Source organism: Pantherophis guttatus, chromosome 2, assembly GCF_059756535.1.
Source record: "Pantherophis guttatus breed Tessera chromosome 2, ASM5975653v1, whole genome shotgun sequence".
In the NCBI taxonomy this organism is placed as follows: domain Eukaryota; kingdom Metazoa; phylum Chordata; class Lepidosauria; order Squamata; family Colubridae; genus Pantherophis; species Pantherophis guttatus.
The window spans coordinates 200,054,246-200,072,877 of NC_142064.1; the positions used below are offsets into that span (position 1 = coordinate 200,054,246).

The 18,632-nt window shown below is 38.0% G+C and overlaps 1 protein-coding gene across 5 annotated transcripts in view; it reads left to right on the top strand.

Annotated features, from left to right (window-relative positions):
- Nucleotides 1–18,632, top strand: part of GRIA1 (glutamate ionotropic receptor AMPA type subunit 1) — a 233,421-nt gene that overhangs the window by 179,733 nt on the left and 35,056 nt on the right. For all 5 annotated transcript variants that reach the window (XR_015732590.1, XM_087887521.1, XM_034401978.3 and 2 more), the window contains exon 11: nt 402–772. Coding sequence is in view for 4 of the 5 variants with exons in the window: in XM_087887521.1 (XP_087743647.1) it covers nt 402–772 (371 nt within the window). In the remaining variant the exon portion in view is untranslated. The remainder of the gene's footprint in view (nt 1–401; nt 773–18,632) is intronic.

Below are 18,632 nucleotides of genomic sequence, written 5' to 3' on the forward strand. Positions count from 1 at the left end.
AAGGATCATATCAACAGCTTTAATAAGACACAATAAATGACAATTATTTACACAAAAGGAAATAGTGAAGCCACACTTGGATGATTCTTGTTTTGCATTTATAAAGTAATATAAATCCAAGCATGTCTGTAAGGCAGTGAATGCAGGGAAGAATACAAGATAAATCAAACTGAGATATCAAAAAATTGTAAATTGTATTTTCAAGATTTTCAAATGGTTTCTATACATAAAAGCCAAACTTCTTAGAAACCCCCCCCCAGTAATATTCTAGTATCTTAAGTATATATAATGCTGTGCTTCTTCCCCAACCCATGCCTTGCTATCAAAAACTTCATGTATTCTTAATATAGTATTTTGCAGATCTTCAGAATGTTCTAACACCGACCTTCCTTTCTTTTCAGAGAGCTGATGTGGCTGTTGCACCATTAACTATAACTCTAGTGCGAGAAGAAGTTATAGACTTTTCCAAACCTTTTATGAGCCTGGGCATATCTATCATGATTAAAAAGCCTCAAAAATCCAAACCCGGGGTATTTTCCTTCCTGGATCCTTTAGCTTATGAGATCTGGATGTGCATAGTTTTTGCCTATATTGGTGTCAGCGTTGTCCTCTTTCTGGTTAGCCGCTTCAGCCCATATGAATGGCACAATGAGGAGGTTGAGGAAGGCCGTGATCAACCAGCTAATGACCAGACCAATGAATTTGGGATATTTAATAGCCTGTGGTTCTCCTTGGGAGCTTTTATGCAACAAGGATGTGATATATCTCCAAGGTTAGTAATTTCTATTAAATATGCACTCTTTGGTGATGAGATTGCCTCTTCAGATGCTGGGAAATAGTCTTCTTCTATCATGTTTTTCAACTTTAGCATAACATCTGTAGTTAACCTGTCTGATTAGAGTGGTTGAAGCAAGATATAATTGGCCTGATTAAGTTAAACATTTGTTGAAAATAATAGCATTATCAAAAAGTTTCTTTTATCATTTCAAACTTTCTTAATTTCCCCACTGTTGCTGTAATACTTTCTGTTATATGCAAATCAATCCCTTTCAGAGTTTGCTTCCTGTTTTTTGTATTTTTAAAATATTCAAGACAATATATAGAAGGGGATAACAGACACCTGTTACCAATCTCTGGAATCCTGCTTTCATATGCACCCACAACAATTTAGACCACATCAATATTACATCCTGACATATATTTCAGCTTTTGTTTTCATAATTAAACCCTTATATGTTGATTTTCCGGCTTGTATTAATGAGCTCCACCTTCATTCAAATGTTACATCCTTCTCCTTTTTCTTACTTTCACAGGCATACAGCATGGATAGTTTTCTTTCCGTCATTATAATCATTAATTAAATATTATTTATCACATTTTAATTACAGCTAAGATCTCAGATAGTCTTTGACATATCTGCTCCTGACTATAACATCAGAGCCATTGGAGTATCTAAAAACCTGAAGTACAAATTTCAGGCATGGCACATCTATGTCTTTGCCAAATCAGGTCTTTGAAATGCAAGCCAGATCTGAAATTTATTTATTTATTTACTTACTTATTTATTACATTTAGGAACCATCCATCTCTCTCACAGAGCTACTCTGAGTGGTGTGCAAATAGACGTAATGAATGTTTATCCACTATTATGTCATAGAAAATGCAGCCCTATTACATGTGAATCTGGCATTAACCAACAGCAAACTGAGGCTATGGCACTCAACAAGCTTATCATCCAGAAATGAGGTCTGAAGTGGAGAATTATATCGATCTACAGATTTTTCTTTTCCTACAATGTGAAGCCCACAGCCTCCTTTCATTCTCCCCCTGGCCTGTGTCACCATGGAGATACATATTCCCATGCCATATTCATCTTCCACGATTCCCACACCCAACTTCTATATTCTACTTGAAGCAAAAGGGAACAAAGAAAAAGAATAATAATAATGAACTGCTTCCTATGTTGTAGCAGTTTACTAACTCTATCGCTCATCTCAATAAAGTAATAATCATCTACACACACCTACTAATTCATTCTGTACCCATTCAGACAAACTAGCCCATGATTAAGGCACCAGGCTAGAAACCAAGAGACTGTGAGTTCTACTTCCACCTTAGCCATAAAAACAAGCTGGCTAACTTTTATTTGCTGTTAAATTAGTAATTAGTTGTTAAGGGAATCAGGCTTCCCTATTAACGTTGCTTGTCAGAATGTTGCAAAAGTTGATAACATTATCATATAACTCCAGGACCCTGCAACCCTCATAAATATGAGTCAGTTGCCAAGATCTGAATTTTGTTCATGTGACCGTGGGGATGCTACAAGGGTCGTAAGTGTGAAAAATGGTTATAAGTCACTTTTTTCAGTGCTGCTGTAACTTTGAACAGTCATTCAATGAATGGTTGTAAGGTGAAGATTACCTGCATACTGCATATATATGTATATACATATGAGTATATAGTAGTAGTAGTATATAGTAGATATTCAACTCAAGGCAGCAAACATATATGGTACTCCTGCCTCTTATCTTCCCCACAATAACAACACTGTGAAGTGTGTGGACTGAGAGAAGTCACCCAGTCAGTTTTTAAAAGCTGATTTCCATTATTCGTATAGAACCATGATAAATGGAAAACACTGAAGATCCTAAATTAGAAATAAATCTTCTGAACACAAAAGAGCTTACCTTTGAGTAAATATATGCAATCAACCACTTTATTTATTTTGATTTTTAAACTGCTCCATTTTTAAGATCATCTTAATAACAATCATATTAAACTTTAGTTCACTTTAAAATTTTAATTAATGTAAATGTAATTGATTAACTGACAAACGCATTAATTGATTAATACAAAAGAACAAATTGTAATTATAAATGGCTGAGTTTGGACAATCCTTTGTTTTACCTCATTCTGCTTTGTTATTATATTGTTATTGTAATAAAGAATCTAAAATAACTTATAAAAGAGGGCCTTCCTATTTAAATAGTTAATTTATTCCATAAAACTGAGAATACTTACCTACTCCAATAGGCTTTGCGCGACGTGCACCTATATCTACCGGTAACACTTTTTTTTTTCATTTCTCCCAAGAGTTTATTGAGTTTTTTCTATTATACAAGTTTAATTACATTGATTTATTAATTAACTAATCATCTGAGGGTCAGTTTGAGGTTTTGTATCTGCACATTTAATTACATTTATTCACGTAATGAATTTAACTACATTTATTCACTTAGACGCCATTAATTCATTAATTGATCTTTAATCAGTGTTTCCAATTCAAAATATGATAAAGATAATGAAAAATAAACCAACGGGTTTGACTTCATATGTTTCGATGATCCTCACACTTCATTTTAGCCGAGCCGCAGCTGTAAGAATGCAGCTGAAATAAATTGACCTATCTGCAAACGTTTCTGGTGTGCTGAAAGCTGGATACAAACCTCATTCAAAGTGCCTTAGCCATGTCAAATGCTAAGCTAATGTTTTTAGAAGACTTAATTTAAAAGACTTAATGCTAAGCTTCGGTCTAATACTAATAAATTTTAAAACACAAAAGAGAAAAGTACATGCGTTTTGCTTCTTGAGGCAATCCCAATCACCACATATTTTTTCAGGTTTTCATCATTCATTCATTCTTTCATTATTCATCCATTCACCCCATTTATATAGCTTTCACTTTCACTTCTATTTATTCATCACATTGCTTTCAGTTTTTCAAAGATGTTGAAGGGGAGATTGGAAAATGGGATGGATTGAATGAATGAAAGTTATTTGATATTATCACAGATAAGGTTGTATCAGGAATTCACCAATCACTGACTGACTGGAGGAACAGAAACTATTTCTTCAATAATGGCTTACTCTAATCAGTTTTATACTCTCAATTTGCCTCATTTAAGCAAAGAATTTTGAAGAATTGGGTAAAATCAGTTGTTAATTGTGGGTTGTTTTATATATTATTATCATTAACCATCATTCTTCAAATCAATCTTTACTCTAAATTCCCAATTCTTGAATTATTTTCAACCCATCTCAAGACTTAACACCTTAAATTAATTCTTCAGGTTTTTTTTTTACTAATATACCTACCTGACACTAATTAGTTTTTATAATAATATGCCTCAAAATTTTGTGCACACCACTGCTAAAAAGCCCCCAGTTATTTCTAACTCTAGTATTATATGAATGTGTATTTCATCTGGTTGACATATAAAGTAACCAAATGCAAAGGATTTGTGTCATTTCTTCCTCTCAGAAATGGGGAAGATTATACTTATCCTTTACGTCATGCATCATTTTATGTATATAGTCAAAGAGAGATGTACCACTCAAAAACCGTATGAAAGTATTCCATAGCTAGATAAGGACATGAACATCTTTGTCAACCCTTTGAAATGATGTGACAGAATGATATATTTTATACTGAAGGCTTTTCTTGACTGTCTGGAACATTGAATAGCTTGCTTTCTTCTCAAGATTCTACAAATTTCAATCATAGTAGTAGAGCTAGCAGTACCAACTGATCATGATTATTGATGCATATGTAAATATAGTTAATTGTTTCTGTCATCTTGTGTATATGTATATAAAATACATTTCCTTCTCTTTCCTCTGAATCCTGCTTATGTGCTACTATAGAATGAAGATAGGCTTAGCAAAATCTTATTATTTTTCAATATGAAGATTCTGCTCTAACTTTTGTTCTGACTTTTCTTGCTATTATTCTGCTATACCAAGCAGTTTCAGTCCTTATTATTGTTGGATTATTATTATTATTAGATTAGCAGCCAAGATAAAAGCACGTAATTCTGGAAAAATCTCAGATAAGGAAAGATATTGTCAGAATAGGCAACACCATATGTGCTGCTTTACTCAGATTTCTGATGGGATGAATACAGGAGTTTCATAGCATCTATAGATAGATATAGAGATACATACAGCAGCCACTTACATTTTAGACATTTGGTAGGCCTTAAGCAGAGTGTCTAATGGAGAGTCGCAATTCTAGAAATGAATGGATCTTTAACAAAATTCTGGGAAATCCTCATACCATCATTGCCTCCCCTCTTCTTTTTCCCACACCTTCTGTCGTTTTTCCTCTTTCGTAGCTAAAAGTGAAATAAATTAAAAATGGATCTTATTGCTGCTTCCTTAGGCCACTTCATATGGCTTTCTTTTCTTTTCTTTTTTTCTCCCTAAATCCCATTTTGCTTGTCTTCAACTTCAACTGTCTTCAACTTTCTTATTGATGGGTGGTGGTGGTAAGGAACAGAAATGGAGTGCCGTTTGTTTGTTTGTTTGTTTGTTTGTTTGTTTGTTTGTTTGTTTGTTTGTCATGTGCTATCCATATAGCCTATAGATGACTCTGGGCAGCTTGCAAACATTAAAAGCCAGTAAACATTAAAACAATAAGTAACAATAATAATAGCAATAATTTAATGAAATAATGAAAATGGGAGATGTGAGGTGAAGTCTTCTCTTAATCTGATAGCCACCTCCAAAATGATGCATCCCCATTAAGACTCCAGACCAATTGGCAGAACCAGGTCTTCAGGCTCTTACAGAAGGTCAGAAGGAATGATACAGATCTCACCTCAGGGGGTACGATGTTCCAAAGGGCAGGAGCCACAGCAGAAAGGCTCTTCTCCTGGACCCCACAAGCCTATATTTCTTGATTGATGGGGTCCATGGCATGGCTCTTCTATCACAGGTGGGGTAGGCTAATCTTATTTAATTCCCTCGAATTCCAGTTCTTCTAACTTCACATTGGGAAATAAAGCTGCCTAACATGGCTGCTTGTTTGTGTAGTGGAACCTTTTTCTGTTTCTGTTTGATTTTTAAGAATTTTATGGCAAATGCCAGATTTATGAAACTCTTGGATAGTAGAGATCCTGGACCTGTTTTAAATGCAGCACTGTACATAAAACTGCTTTCTTGACCAATTACTCTATAAATTCTAAGGATTAAAAAATAGTTCCTAGGCACTTTTCACAAATTGGAATCCTGCTATCATTATTTGGAATTTGTGGTGTATGGCAATTTCTAAAGACTATTCATTTGATCTACTATAAATATACAGAGAAACTTTCTCCCAAACTGAACTACTCCCAGGATGCGTGTAGCAGTACACATAACTTTATTATTTGCTTAATCATATTCACATCAAGTCAAGTACCACCCCTCTTTTTTGGAATTCATCATGGGATATTATTATCTATCCAGTGAAAGATCCAATATAATATCTTCTCAAAATTATTATTGAATAACAATCCACCCATATGTTGCAGCATAGGGCAAAACAGGCATTCTATTTGCACAGTAATGTCCTTTGTGAGTGTAACCATTAAAATTTAATGTTTGGCAACAGACTGGTCTTTGTTGCCTTTGTTTACTCTCATTCAGCCAAATTGGAATGGGATTGTTCAGTTCCTGGCATGATCTCAGAACTCACTCCATAAAAATTAGTCCATAAAAGGGAATCTGAATCTGGTCAATCATTTATCAAAATACTCTCTCCCTTCATGCCCACCTACTACTATAGTCCTCTTCCTCAGTCTCCTATTCAGTCTCAACAAATGGCATTGTTAGAATCTAAGTTAGACTTTGGTGGGACCCTTGAAAGGGAACTCAAAGAAAGATGTTACATGTTTCATCTATAATCATGTTGTTTCGATGGCCAGGTCGCGATATTTTGTGATTTTTTTCCAGCTCTTTTTCTTGGACTCTGGCATCTCTTGGTATCACAATGTCAATAAATTGTACATTTCGGTTTTCGACAACTGTGATATCTGGCGTGTTGTGTTCCAAATGACGATCAGTCTGTATTCGAAAGTCCCACAAGACTTGCACCTTCTCATTTTCTATAACGTTTTCCACTTTATGTTCCCATGACTTTTTGGTTATTATTGTTGTTGTTGTTGTTTTACTAAATAGCTCAAGTTGGTGAATATATAATTCTCCTTCCTCCTCCTATTTTCCCCACAACAGCATCCCTGTGTGATGGATTGGGCTGAGAAAGTAACTGGCCCAAGGTCACTCAGCCAGCTTTATCACTCCTCTTGATAGAAAACATGCTGCCTCTGACGCTGGAATAATTTGAAGGCATCATAATTAGAAGCAGTGCTTGGTATCATTATATCATTAAAGAGTTTAATCCCTTCTAAAAATTGCCCGAGATGCCCTGGGTAGTGAGAAGATGTGGCTTTACTTTGCTAGAATCGATGGCAGCTCATGAGGTAGCTGCCGTGTTATGAATTGCAGTCACTTCATTTGTATAAATCAAATCAAAGAAATAATATCTCTGTTATGTTGATGTTGTAACCGGGTTCATTATCCAGAGACACCTTGGCAAATTGGGTGGCCACAAACACTGAATATAACACAAATATAAATGAATCAACTTATGCTGAAGGTTGAATAAAGAAAAGATTGTATCCAGCCATTGTGAATAGGTGCCACTGGCTGATGCAGATCCTCCACTCTATGTGGGCAGCTGTTTCCTGACTTAGGTGCAGAGCTTTGCACTTAAATGTTCGGGCTGCCCCACATAAATATGCAGTTTGTTTTTGGAGGACACAGCAATCATGAAAAATAGTCAGAAGAAATGACTGAGAATGAAATGTATACCCGGCTGAAGCTTGATACGGCTCACCCTGGATATACTATTTTTCCCTGTGACTGAACTACAAATTCTGATATCTACCCGCTATGTCTGAATAAAAACACTATCCATCAGGCAGCGGATGGCATTCTGCATTTATATCTATCCTCCTCTTGTCATCTTTTATTCCCTGGGCCATTGATTTCTCTCTACAAAGTTACTTACATCTCTAAGAGAAGGCTTCCTTCCATTGATGTCAAATCACTCAATCGACATGATAAAGCAGGTCTCCTAGGCATTAGGATATTGATGAGATGTCTCCCAAGGTCCCTGCCTTGCATAAAATGTTGAGAAGTTTTTTTTTTCTAAAGAAATAAATAGATACATAGAAATGTGACAAAACAAAGTTTTATTTTAGTATTTCCAAATGTCTTTGGAATCTGAATAAATTCCGCATATGATTTTAGAAGAATAGAAGATGTTGGCAGTCCAGTGCTTAGGACTGGACTCACCTGTCTAGAAAAAATGCCAAAAGCAAGTAGGAATATAGCAGATGGAAAACAATCTTTCTTGTTTACTAATTAAGAAGCATTTTTTAAATTGCTACGGCCATGGATCAACAATGAAACCATGACAACCTTTCAAAATTCTGTGTGTATCCACAAAGGTAAAGTAGCTACCTGGGAAGTCACTAAGGTAGGGGTGTTAAACTCGTGGCCCATGGGCCGGATGCATCACGCACTGCCCATGCCCACCCCCAGTTTAGTGAAGGGGGAAAAAGTCACGATATGTCACATGATGACAACATGATGCCACGAGTTTGACTCCCCTGTAAATAAGGTATTCTTTAAATCCATTCCCTGTTAATGTTTTTATCAGAAATAAAATTCCTTGGTTTTCATTTGGTAGATGAACACACTGTTGGGTTGAATATTGACTCAAAACATCATTCAACCTTTATTTTCTCTGGAGCTGTTATTTATTAATAAGGCTTTATAACCTTTGCCCTGGGATAGGGGTAAAAAAAATATTTTTATTAGCTACTGGTGGTGGTTGTTTTTTAAAAGATACCACTAGACACAGAATTCGGGGGCTTTTAGATTTTAATTTTTATTCATCGATATTCGCTCTTCCATGCAAATGCAAAAGTCTCTTTTTGCAGAGGACATATAGCAAGCATTCTACACATTCCTGTGAATTTAACTACAAGTCTTGTCTTTCAACAGGTTGAATAGCACTACAGGAATTTAGCCATTTAAATCCTGCAAGGCAGCTATCTGGACATTATGAGCTCCCTCTTGTGTTAATTCGTGGAACAGTGCTTATTTTTCTCATTACTGTTTTACTATAGCCTCTCCATCAAATCTCCCCCATCACTGATGTTTATTTATGTTTTTATTTAATTAAGAACATGGTTATTACACATGATTTCCAACTGCACGTGACATGGAATATGTGATGTACCTGGAGTAGCAAAGTGCAGTATAGAATATAAATAAGATCATTTATTATAATTCAAAACCCAGAAATAAAGGCAGTTCTTAGAACATAATGACATTGTGTACAAACTTTTCTTTACCTCTTTTCACAGTCAAGAAATCTTTGAATCTATCCTCAGGCCTAGAATATTTAATCAAATGATATATCTCTCCCCCCACTTCGCCTCCCCCAGCCATCTATTGAAGCTAAAGACTTTTTTAACTCAATCTTGACTTCCAGCAATTTCAAAAATTCCTATGTAATTTTCTTTATAGAAATGTGGAATGGAATTGGTTTGCCATTGTCTTTTTTAAGCATTTTCTTTTTTTCCCTAGTCTCATTACAACCGTAGGATTTTCTGACCTGAGTTTCTCCTCTGAGAACTAACCAGGTTTGACTCAATGTAGCTTTTTCTTGGTCAACTAGAAGTTACCATCTCTTAGAGCAATCAAAACTTCCAGAGGGAAGAAAACAAACTTGCTTAAAAAAAACTTTTTAAAAGAGACCTTTATTTGAAAACTGTGATGGTCTGAGAGAGTTTGGAGCTGAAGGATGATCAAGAAGGGCAACGTTATAAGCTGTTGGGAGCTTTGTGGTCATGAAACGTATTTTTGAAAAAATGCTGGATAGTGCATTTTTAATGGATAGTGGGTACTCGCCCTGGTAGAGGATCAATCTTGCATTCTGTGGGAGGCAAAAAGCCGCAGGGAGAGTACAGCAGGAGAGAATAAGAATTCCTTTGGATTTATGAAGCAAGCCAACATAACTATTTGGAGATTACCCACCCACCGAATTGCAAGTCCTAAGTATTCAAACTACTGAAAAACAGCTATTTAACCTAGCAGTATGTCTACAAGACATTTGATTCCAGCCTCTGAAGATTTCAAGCTGTTACATCTGAGGCATCTTTATCTTTCATGAACAAAACCATTTTTTCTTCTTTATAAATCCATTCTCAGATATTGAACACAATGCTTAACACGATGCTCCACAAATCAGAGGTTTGAGAAGAGGTGTGTTTTCTTCATCTTTTGACTGCTATTCTAATGAAAGCAAAGGATTTCCAGAAAGACCTACATTTGTTTGGGTGGGTGTGAGGGTGGGATTAATCTCACCGCCTAGAATTATGACTTTTAGAGACAGTTTTCAGCCCCCTGTTCCCTAAGTGGAGAAATAGCAAAACTGCCCCCTTTTTTCCTAAATTATAACTGAATAACTAAACCTTTAATAATTAATGGCTTTGCATAAATTCATCCAAATGAGAGTTTTGCCAATAATAAGTAGATGGATGGATGGATTTATTTATTTATTTTATTTTATTTTATTTATTTATTTATTTAGTCAAGCATATATAAGATAACAGGTAAAAGTATAAACATAATTTGAATACATGAAAAGAGTAAGTAAAAAGGAATATTAGGACAGGGATGGTAGGCACGCTGGTGCACTTATGCACGCCCCTTACAGACCTCTTAGGAATGGGGTGAGGTCAACAGTAGACAGTTTAAGGTTAAAATTTTGGGGGTTTAGGGAAGAAACTACAGAGTCAGGTAGTGCATTCTAGGCATTGACCACTCTGTTACTGAAGTCGTATTTTCTGCAATCGAGTTTGGAGTGTTTTACCTTGAGTTTGTATCTATTATTTGCTCGTGTATTGTTGTGGTTGAAGCTGAAGTAGTCATTGACAGGTAGGACATTGTAGCAAATAATTTTATGTACTATGCTTAGGTCAGACTGAAGTCGGCATAGTTCTAAGTTGTCTAAGCCCAAAATTTGGAGTCTGGTGGCATATTGCTGAGCACATTGTAAGCCGCCCTGAGTCTTCGGAGAAGGGTGGCATATAAATCAAATTAAAAAAATAAATTAAAAAAAGGTATTTTATTGCAGGTAGAGGAATGGAGGACTCTTCTCATAAAATATCTCTGGACTCTCTTGATTGTATTTATGACCGATATGCAGTGCGGGTTCCAGACAGATGAGCTGTATTCAAGAATTGGTCTAGCAAATGTTTTGTATGCTCTAGTTAGTAGTACAACATTACCAGAGAAGAAACTATACAAGATTAGGTTAACAACTCTTAATGCCTTTTTGGCAATGTTGTTTCAGTGGGCTCTGGTACTTAGATCTTTAGAAATGAGTACTCCAAGATCCTTGACAGAGTGAGGATCATCTACAAGGTTATGTCCATCTAATTTGTATATTATGTTTTGATTTTTTTTTATTAAGATTCTGGTTTCTGAATCTCAGTTGTGACTATAATTAAGTCTTTTCTGATTCACAAATCTTACTTACTATGCAATATGCTAGAGTTTTTCACTAGTCCTGATTTTAAAAGGTGGTTGAACAACTTCATGAAGGGTTGCAATACTAATAGTTGCTGATGATAAATGTGATTTGCTACTTTTGGTTCCAGAGACTGTGTTCCTCTGAAAACTAATTGCTGGGGTTATGAAGTGAAGTATGCGATTCTCTTCATATCTATTTGGATTCTTCTTGGCATCTAGTTCGGAAAGAAAATGCAGGACTCAACTTTTGATCTAATTTCATATAACTTTCTTAAATATTGTTCATTGTAATGTATTAAAATTGACTAAAACAGAGTATGACTATCACACCAAAAATTACATGGAGAAAAAAAAATGAAATATGAATAAGGAAAGAGATAAATCTCTATTGGAAAAAAATGGTTTTGTGATTGATTGTGTAATATCATTGTTTTTTACTCCTACTGACCACACCAATAGATTTTTATCCATGACCATCTATCCCTAAACTACTCTTAGGTCTTCCAATAGTGTAGTCATTGCCAGTGTAACTGGGTCCATCCACCTTGCTGCTGGTCATCTTCTTCCTCCTCCTCTCCTTCCATTTTTCCCAGCATTACAGTCTTCTTCAGAGAAGAAGTCTTCAATAGTGTATCTGGATAATTTGAGCCTAGTCATTTGTTCTTCAAGTGACAACTCTGGATGGATTTCTTCAATGATCCATTGGTTTGTTTTCTTCAGGTCTTATCCAACACCAATGTTCAGAAGCATTGTAAAGGAGATTAATCTGATTAAGAGATCTGGAAGGCTTCTTCAACTATGTAGGAAAAACAACTGCAATAGATATTCAAAGCTTAATAAATAGATTTATTAAAGCAAAGTTAATGACAAAAGAATTCCAGTGACCGCTGTGAATTGAATGCAACCCCTACTTATAGTGAAATGAATGAATATCCTGATTGATGCTAGCACCCACGTTCCTTTGGATAAGAAAGATGCTTTCCATCTGTCCCTTGCTTTGGTGAATGACTGAGTTGTGGCTCTGTAAAGGAGAAGTGGAGTAGCAAAGCTTCTAAATTATAAACAGGATCATGTAAAGAGGGGCTATAAACTTGCCCAGAACACAACAGTCTGCCATCAGTGCTTTCCACCCTTTCCCCATTGATATAATGTGACTCCAGAATGTATCAGGCCCTGAAGATTTAGTGCCAAATCAGTCTGAGTGCAAATAGTATAGTAACAAGTGTTGATGTTGAGCACTGTATATGTGCACCCCGCCATTCATTCCCAGTTACCTCATTCTCTGAACATCTAAAGGAAAGCTATGTTATTCCCCAATAATGCAGACTTAGAGTATCTAGTACAGCACGATTGATTGCTTGCTTGCGAAGTTGCTGCTGCTGTGTGTGGTATTTTGTAATTGATTGAGAGTGGGAAACTAGCAAGACATCCAAAGCAAAATTAACAGAAAACCTATCTGTCTCTCTGTGTGAGAGGGAATGAGCATGATTTTTCTGCAGCTTACAGTGGGATTCTGCCTGTATGGCTTCAATAACCAAAAACTCTGATGAGCACAAGAGGAAGAAAAAGAGAGAGAGGAATGAGAGAGGAAAAAAGGTACTTCTCTTACCAATCTGTATTGTGATGCAGTTCTCAGATCTTCTGTCTATAGTTATGCAATGCTGGATTAACATTGCAAACATGCCCTATTCAATTAGCTCTCCTGTCATTTATTAGGGTGGCCCTCTTTCCAGCTCAGATTCCAAGAAAATTTGAAAGTCAGCCATTATTACCTGGATTTATCAAATTATAAAATTTTATAGTTAGCTGTTGGCTAATCTCAGAAGGTAATTGAAAGTGGCGCTCAGTCTAGCCAAAGAATTAACATAATAGCTTAAACATTGAGTGATGGAAATCTGAAATCTTTTGGAGTTCTGTCATATTATCTAGCAAGGAAGTTGAGGTTCAAAGCAATAGCTATGCTATTACAGAGCCCCGGTGTGCAGTGGTTAGAATGCAGTATTTGCAGGCTAACTCTGCCCATAATCTGGAGTTCAATCCTGATGGGCTCAAGGTTGACTCAGTCTGCCATCCTTCCAAGGCTGGTAAAACAAGGACCCAGATTGTCCCAAAGGTGCTTTTTCAAGAGGCAACTGGACTTTGTGCCTTTTCTTTGAAGACGTTTCATTTTCATCCAAGAAGCTTCTTGGATGAGAAGGCAATGAGGGAGAAATTACAAGAGTAAAAAAGAGAAGGCAATGAGGGAGAGATTACACAAGAGTATATTGCCAAGGTCACCAAAACCCTGACAACAATAGTTACTGTAGTAAAGTTAATGAAGTCATTATATAATAATTCTAACAAGTGCTGTGTGACAAATACAAGCCATAGTTACAGTAAAACAAAGATTTTTCCCCCCACATTTCTCTCAATCATGCAATGAAGTAAGCTATAAGCTACTCTCTTTTGAGCCAGTGATATAATTTCAGCCTGTCTCTCTGTTTGGAAATGGACTGATTTCATATCAGACTGATTGCTTATGATGATGCAAGAACTTGCTCTCCTAGAAATTTTGATATTTGTTTATTGTCCCAGATATCCGCTCATCTTCAGATTCAAGTATAGTGCCATTGCCATGTTTAACCTAATCAACCGCTAAGTCAGTGAAACCTTACCATTGAGCCTGATATTTTACAACTGTACTAACAGTAAAAAGTTATTTCATAAAGCAGTCTGTTGCAAAGTTTTCAAAATGTAACTGTCCCTTGTGTTCTTATATATCTCACTTACATGTCAATTATTCTTTCTCACGCTTCCTGTTGTGAGTCACACTTGCCAGTTGCATTGATTTCCAGCTCACTAGCAGCTGAGACCGCTAAGTACACAGCCTTGATCAATGGAGAAAATTTGCTCAGGGAAAACACACAAACACCATTTGGTGAGAAATCCTAATCTGCATCTAGAATTCTACTTAAAACGCAGCTAGAATGGAAATGTTGAGTAGAGACAAATCTTCTACAGAAGGACAAAATGCTGAAGTCTGATTATTTACCAAGTGGTAGATAAAAGCAACCAATAAGTGTATGAAAATAACCATAGAAGCAAAGCTAGTCTTGGCCAATGCTGTGGGATCATAAGCACAAAAAGTGAGTATATCACATAAAAATTATTAGAAATATGAATTTCATCTGAAATTCAGAGTGTCAGCAAGGAATACCCAAATGGGGATGCAGGATTTTGAAAAGCAGGATAAGTCATTGATTCTTTGTTCTTTGAAAGTGAAACAGTCAGGAAAGCTGTAAAAGTTCCCCCAAAGCTACCATGTATCAGCAGCCTCTGTATGCTGGGAATTTGTATTTGTATACAAACTGTGATGGACTTTGGAATTAATGAGCCAAAGCCAACCAAATGTTTGAAGGAAATAAATTATATAGTCGGTTCTCAAAGATGGAGAAAATTAAGCTTCTGATGAAGCAGATAAACACAAAGCATCCTTATGTAAGGATATACAAGAAAAAGACCTTGGTGAGGTGTGGTATTGTCCAACTGAAGACAGATGACTTTACCAAATCATTAGTGGTGAATTAGTGGTGAAGGGAAGACTCCAGCCCCCTTATGAGACGGCTGCAGTACCTGACTACCAGTGTCTGTAGACTTAGCGCTTGCTAAACATAAAGGTTTCCCCGAAAAAAGGACAGATGTGGGGTTGAAGAAGAAAATCGAAGGCAGATGCTGGCAAAGAGAAGCCTACAGAGGCTGGATTATCCTTATCAGGCCTCTATAAACAAGTTTCTCCACCTTTCTGTGCTGGCTGGCCAGGATTTAGTTCATTGCCTAAATATAGAAGAAAGCTAGTTTCTCATGGTTCCTTACTTAGAAGAAAAGTTGGGGTCAGGGACTATTTAAGTAAGGAGTTGCCTATATTCTCAAGGCTGCAGTTGAAAGGTTTATTGATATTGTTGGTGTAAGACAAGGAAAACAAGACTCAGTTTGCTGCTTGCAGATTCATTTACCTCTATGATTAGATATTTTGAGAACTACTTTGAATTTTTGGTTTGGACTGAGGCTCCAAAGAGTTAGTTTTTGTTGTCAATCCCTATTCCTGAATGTTCAAGGGACTGGAGAGAATAAACATCAGGTTCTCTACATCTTGAATAGTGCAGTGTTTGTTTTATATTACTCCTTAGTCAACTCCAACCTCTTTGTCTACAAAAGTCTCTAACATAAATGGATTAAGCAAATCACTTCCAAGGGAGTATCACCAAACTTATTGATAGATAGGAATTGTGGATCAATGCATATATATAGTTTGATCCACAAGGCAGTGGGAAAGAGTGTTACAAATGCAGCTCCAGAAGCATCAACTTTTGCACTTTTTAATCTTAAAGTATGGACATTAAGAAGAGTAAGGTAAAGGTAAAGGTTCCCCTCGCACATATGTGCTAGTCATTCCAGACTCTAGGGAGATCTCCGTTTCAAAGCCGAAGAGCCAGCGCTGTCCGAAGACGTCTCCGTGGTCCTGTGGCCGGCATGACTAAACGCCAAAGGCGCACGGAACGCACAAATTAAGAAGAGTAAAACCAAGCAAATTACTCCGTCTTCTTGTGCCTCTGCCTCTGTTGTGATTCTTAGACTCACCTCTTTAGCCCTTTAAGTCACGGGTGTTCAAACTCAATCGCATCATGTGACATATCGTGATGTTTTTTTTGCCTTTGTGGAGCCGGAGGACATGGCCTGTATGTGATGCATCTGGCCCACGGGATGCCAGTTTGATACCCCTGCTATAAATGGAATATAGTACTTGAGAGGTCCTTGGTGCTCTCTGAGCTTGCTTGTTTTTTTGCAGACGTTTCATTACCTTAACTAGGTAGCATCATCAGTGTCAGTAAGGAGTGTTGTTTGCTGTAGGTTTATATTCTGGTGTCTTGCCTGTCTGGGTGAGTGGGGGCAGTCTTAGGGAGTCTTTGGTTGGGCTGTTTACTAATGGCTCTTTGGCAGTAGTACTTCTCACCATGGGGATAGAAAGCTCACAGATGCAGGCTTTCTATCATACTGTAGAAAGAAACACTTCCTTAAAATGCTATGGTTTCTATTATAAGAGTGAAGGTTCCTTGGTGCACTTTGAGCTTGGTTATTTTAGTGTGTTAGTGTGACTAGCACTGATGATGTTATCTAGTTTGTGTAATGAAACATACACAAGAAAATAACCAAGCTCAGAGAGCACCTCTGAGGACCTTTCATTTCAACCCTGAGCTACAAATATTCTCCTATTATAAGAGTGTTCTGATATACACCAACTTGGTTGTGAATTATGATTTGCTATGTTTTCAAGTCCTACCTATCTACATTTTTAGGAATTTAGTTAACAGGTTCACATATAAACACTCAAACTAACTTTGTTTCTGTACTTAGAATTTAGTTAATCACTTCTGGATGCCTCTTAATTTCTTTCTGTACCCACACTCTGGGAATTCTATGCTTCCATTAGTACAACTCCTTTTCTTTATCTGTGTTCTGATAACTCTACACTTCATTTAGCTAAAGCTACACTTGCTTTACTACATTAATGTCCTTTTTTATATTTTATTGCTTTTTAATTAATAACAAAAGGGAGCAAAATACTAGGATACTAGAGATGGAGATACATTTATTTTATTTATTTTTATTTATTTATTTATTTTATATTGGATTTCTATACCGCCCTTCTCCCTGAGGACTCAGGGCGGTGTACAGCCAGATTAAAAAACATGCAGAACAAATATTAAAAACAATTAAAAGATATATAAATTTGGCCCAATTAAAACTCATTTACCAATTAAAAACGTTTAAAACATTTAAAAACAGTTAAAAATTTCATCTTAAGCCAGCCCGGCTTGTTTAAATAAATGGGTTTTAAGGGCGCGACGGAAGGCACTGAGGTCTTGGATTCTCCTTATCTCTGGGGGGAGCTGATTCCAGAGGGTAGGTGCCCCCACAGAGAAGGCTCTCCCCCTGGGGGTCACCAGCCTACATTGTCTGGCTGATGGCACCCCGAGGAGGCCCTCTCTGTGGGAGCGCACGGGTCGATGGGAGGTCGTTGGTAGCAGCAGGCGGTCTCGAAGATAGCTAGGCCCTATGCCATGGAGCGCTTTAAAGGTGATAACCAACACCTTGAAGCGCACCCGGAAGACAACTGGGAGCCAGTGCAGCTCGCGCAGGAGCGGTGTTACATGGGAGCGCCATGCTGCTCCCATCACTACCTGCGCTGCTGCGTTCTGGACCAGCTGGAGCCTCCGGGTGCTCCTCAAGGGGAGCCCCATGTAGAGAGCGTTGTAATAGTCAAGGCGAGAGGTGACGAGGGCGTGAGTGACTGTGCACAGGGAATCCCGATCAAGAAAGGGCCGCAACTGGCGAATCAGGTGAACCTGACAAAAGGTCCCCCTGGTTACAGCCGTCAGATGTTCCTCCAAGGACAGCTGCATGTCCAGGAGGACTCCCAGATTGCGAGCCCTCTCTGTGGGGGCCAAAGACTCGCCCCCAATAGTCAGTGATGGAGTCAACTGACTATATCGGGATGCCGGGAGCCACAGCCACTCAGTCTTGGAAGGGTTGAGCTTGAGCCTGTTCCTCCCCATCCAGACCCGTACAGCCTCCAGGCACTGGGACATCACTTCAAGGGCATCGTTGGGGTGGCCTGGGGTGGAGATGTACAGCTGGGTGTCATCAGCGTACTGGTGGTATCTCACCCCAAAGCCACGGATGATCTCACCCAGCGGCTTCACATAAATGTTGAACAGAAGGGGCGAGAGGACCGATCCCTGCGGCACTCCACAAATGAGAGGCCTCGAGGTCGACCTCTGCCCCCCTGCCAACACAAACTGCGACCGGTCGGAGAGAAAGGAGGAGAACCACCGCAACACGGTGCCTCCCACCCCCAACTCTTCCAGCCGGTGCAGCATGATACCATGGTCGATGGTATCAAAAGCCGCTGAGAGGTCTAACAGGACCAGAACAGAGGAACAACCCCTGTCCCGAGCCCTCCAGAGATCATCAACCAACGCGACCAATGCCGTTTCTGTGCTGTGCCCAGACCTGAAACCCGACTGGAACGGATCTAGATAAGATGTTTCCTCCAGGAATTGCGGAAACTGTCGTGCGACCACACTCTCAACAACCTTCGCCATAAAGCGAAGGTTGGAGACAGGACGATAGTTGGCCAATATTGCCGGATCCAGGGACGGCTTCTTGAGGAGAGGCCTCACCACCGCCTCTTTCAAGGCGGTGGGGAAGTAACCCTCACTCAA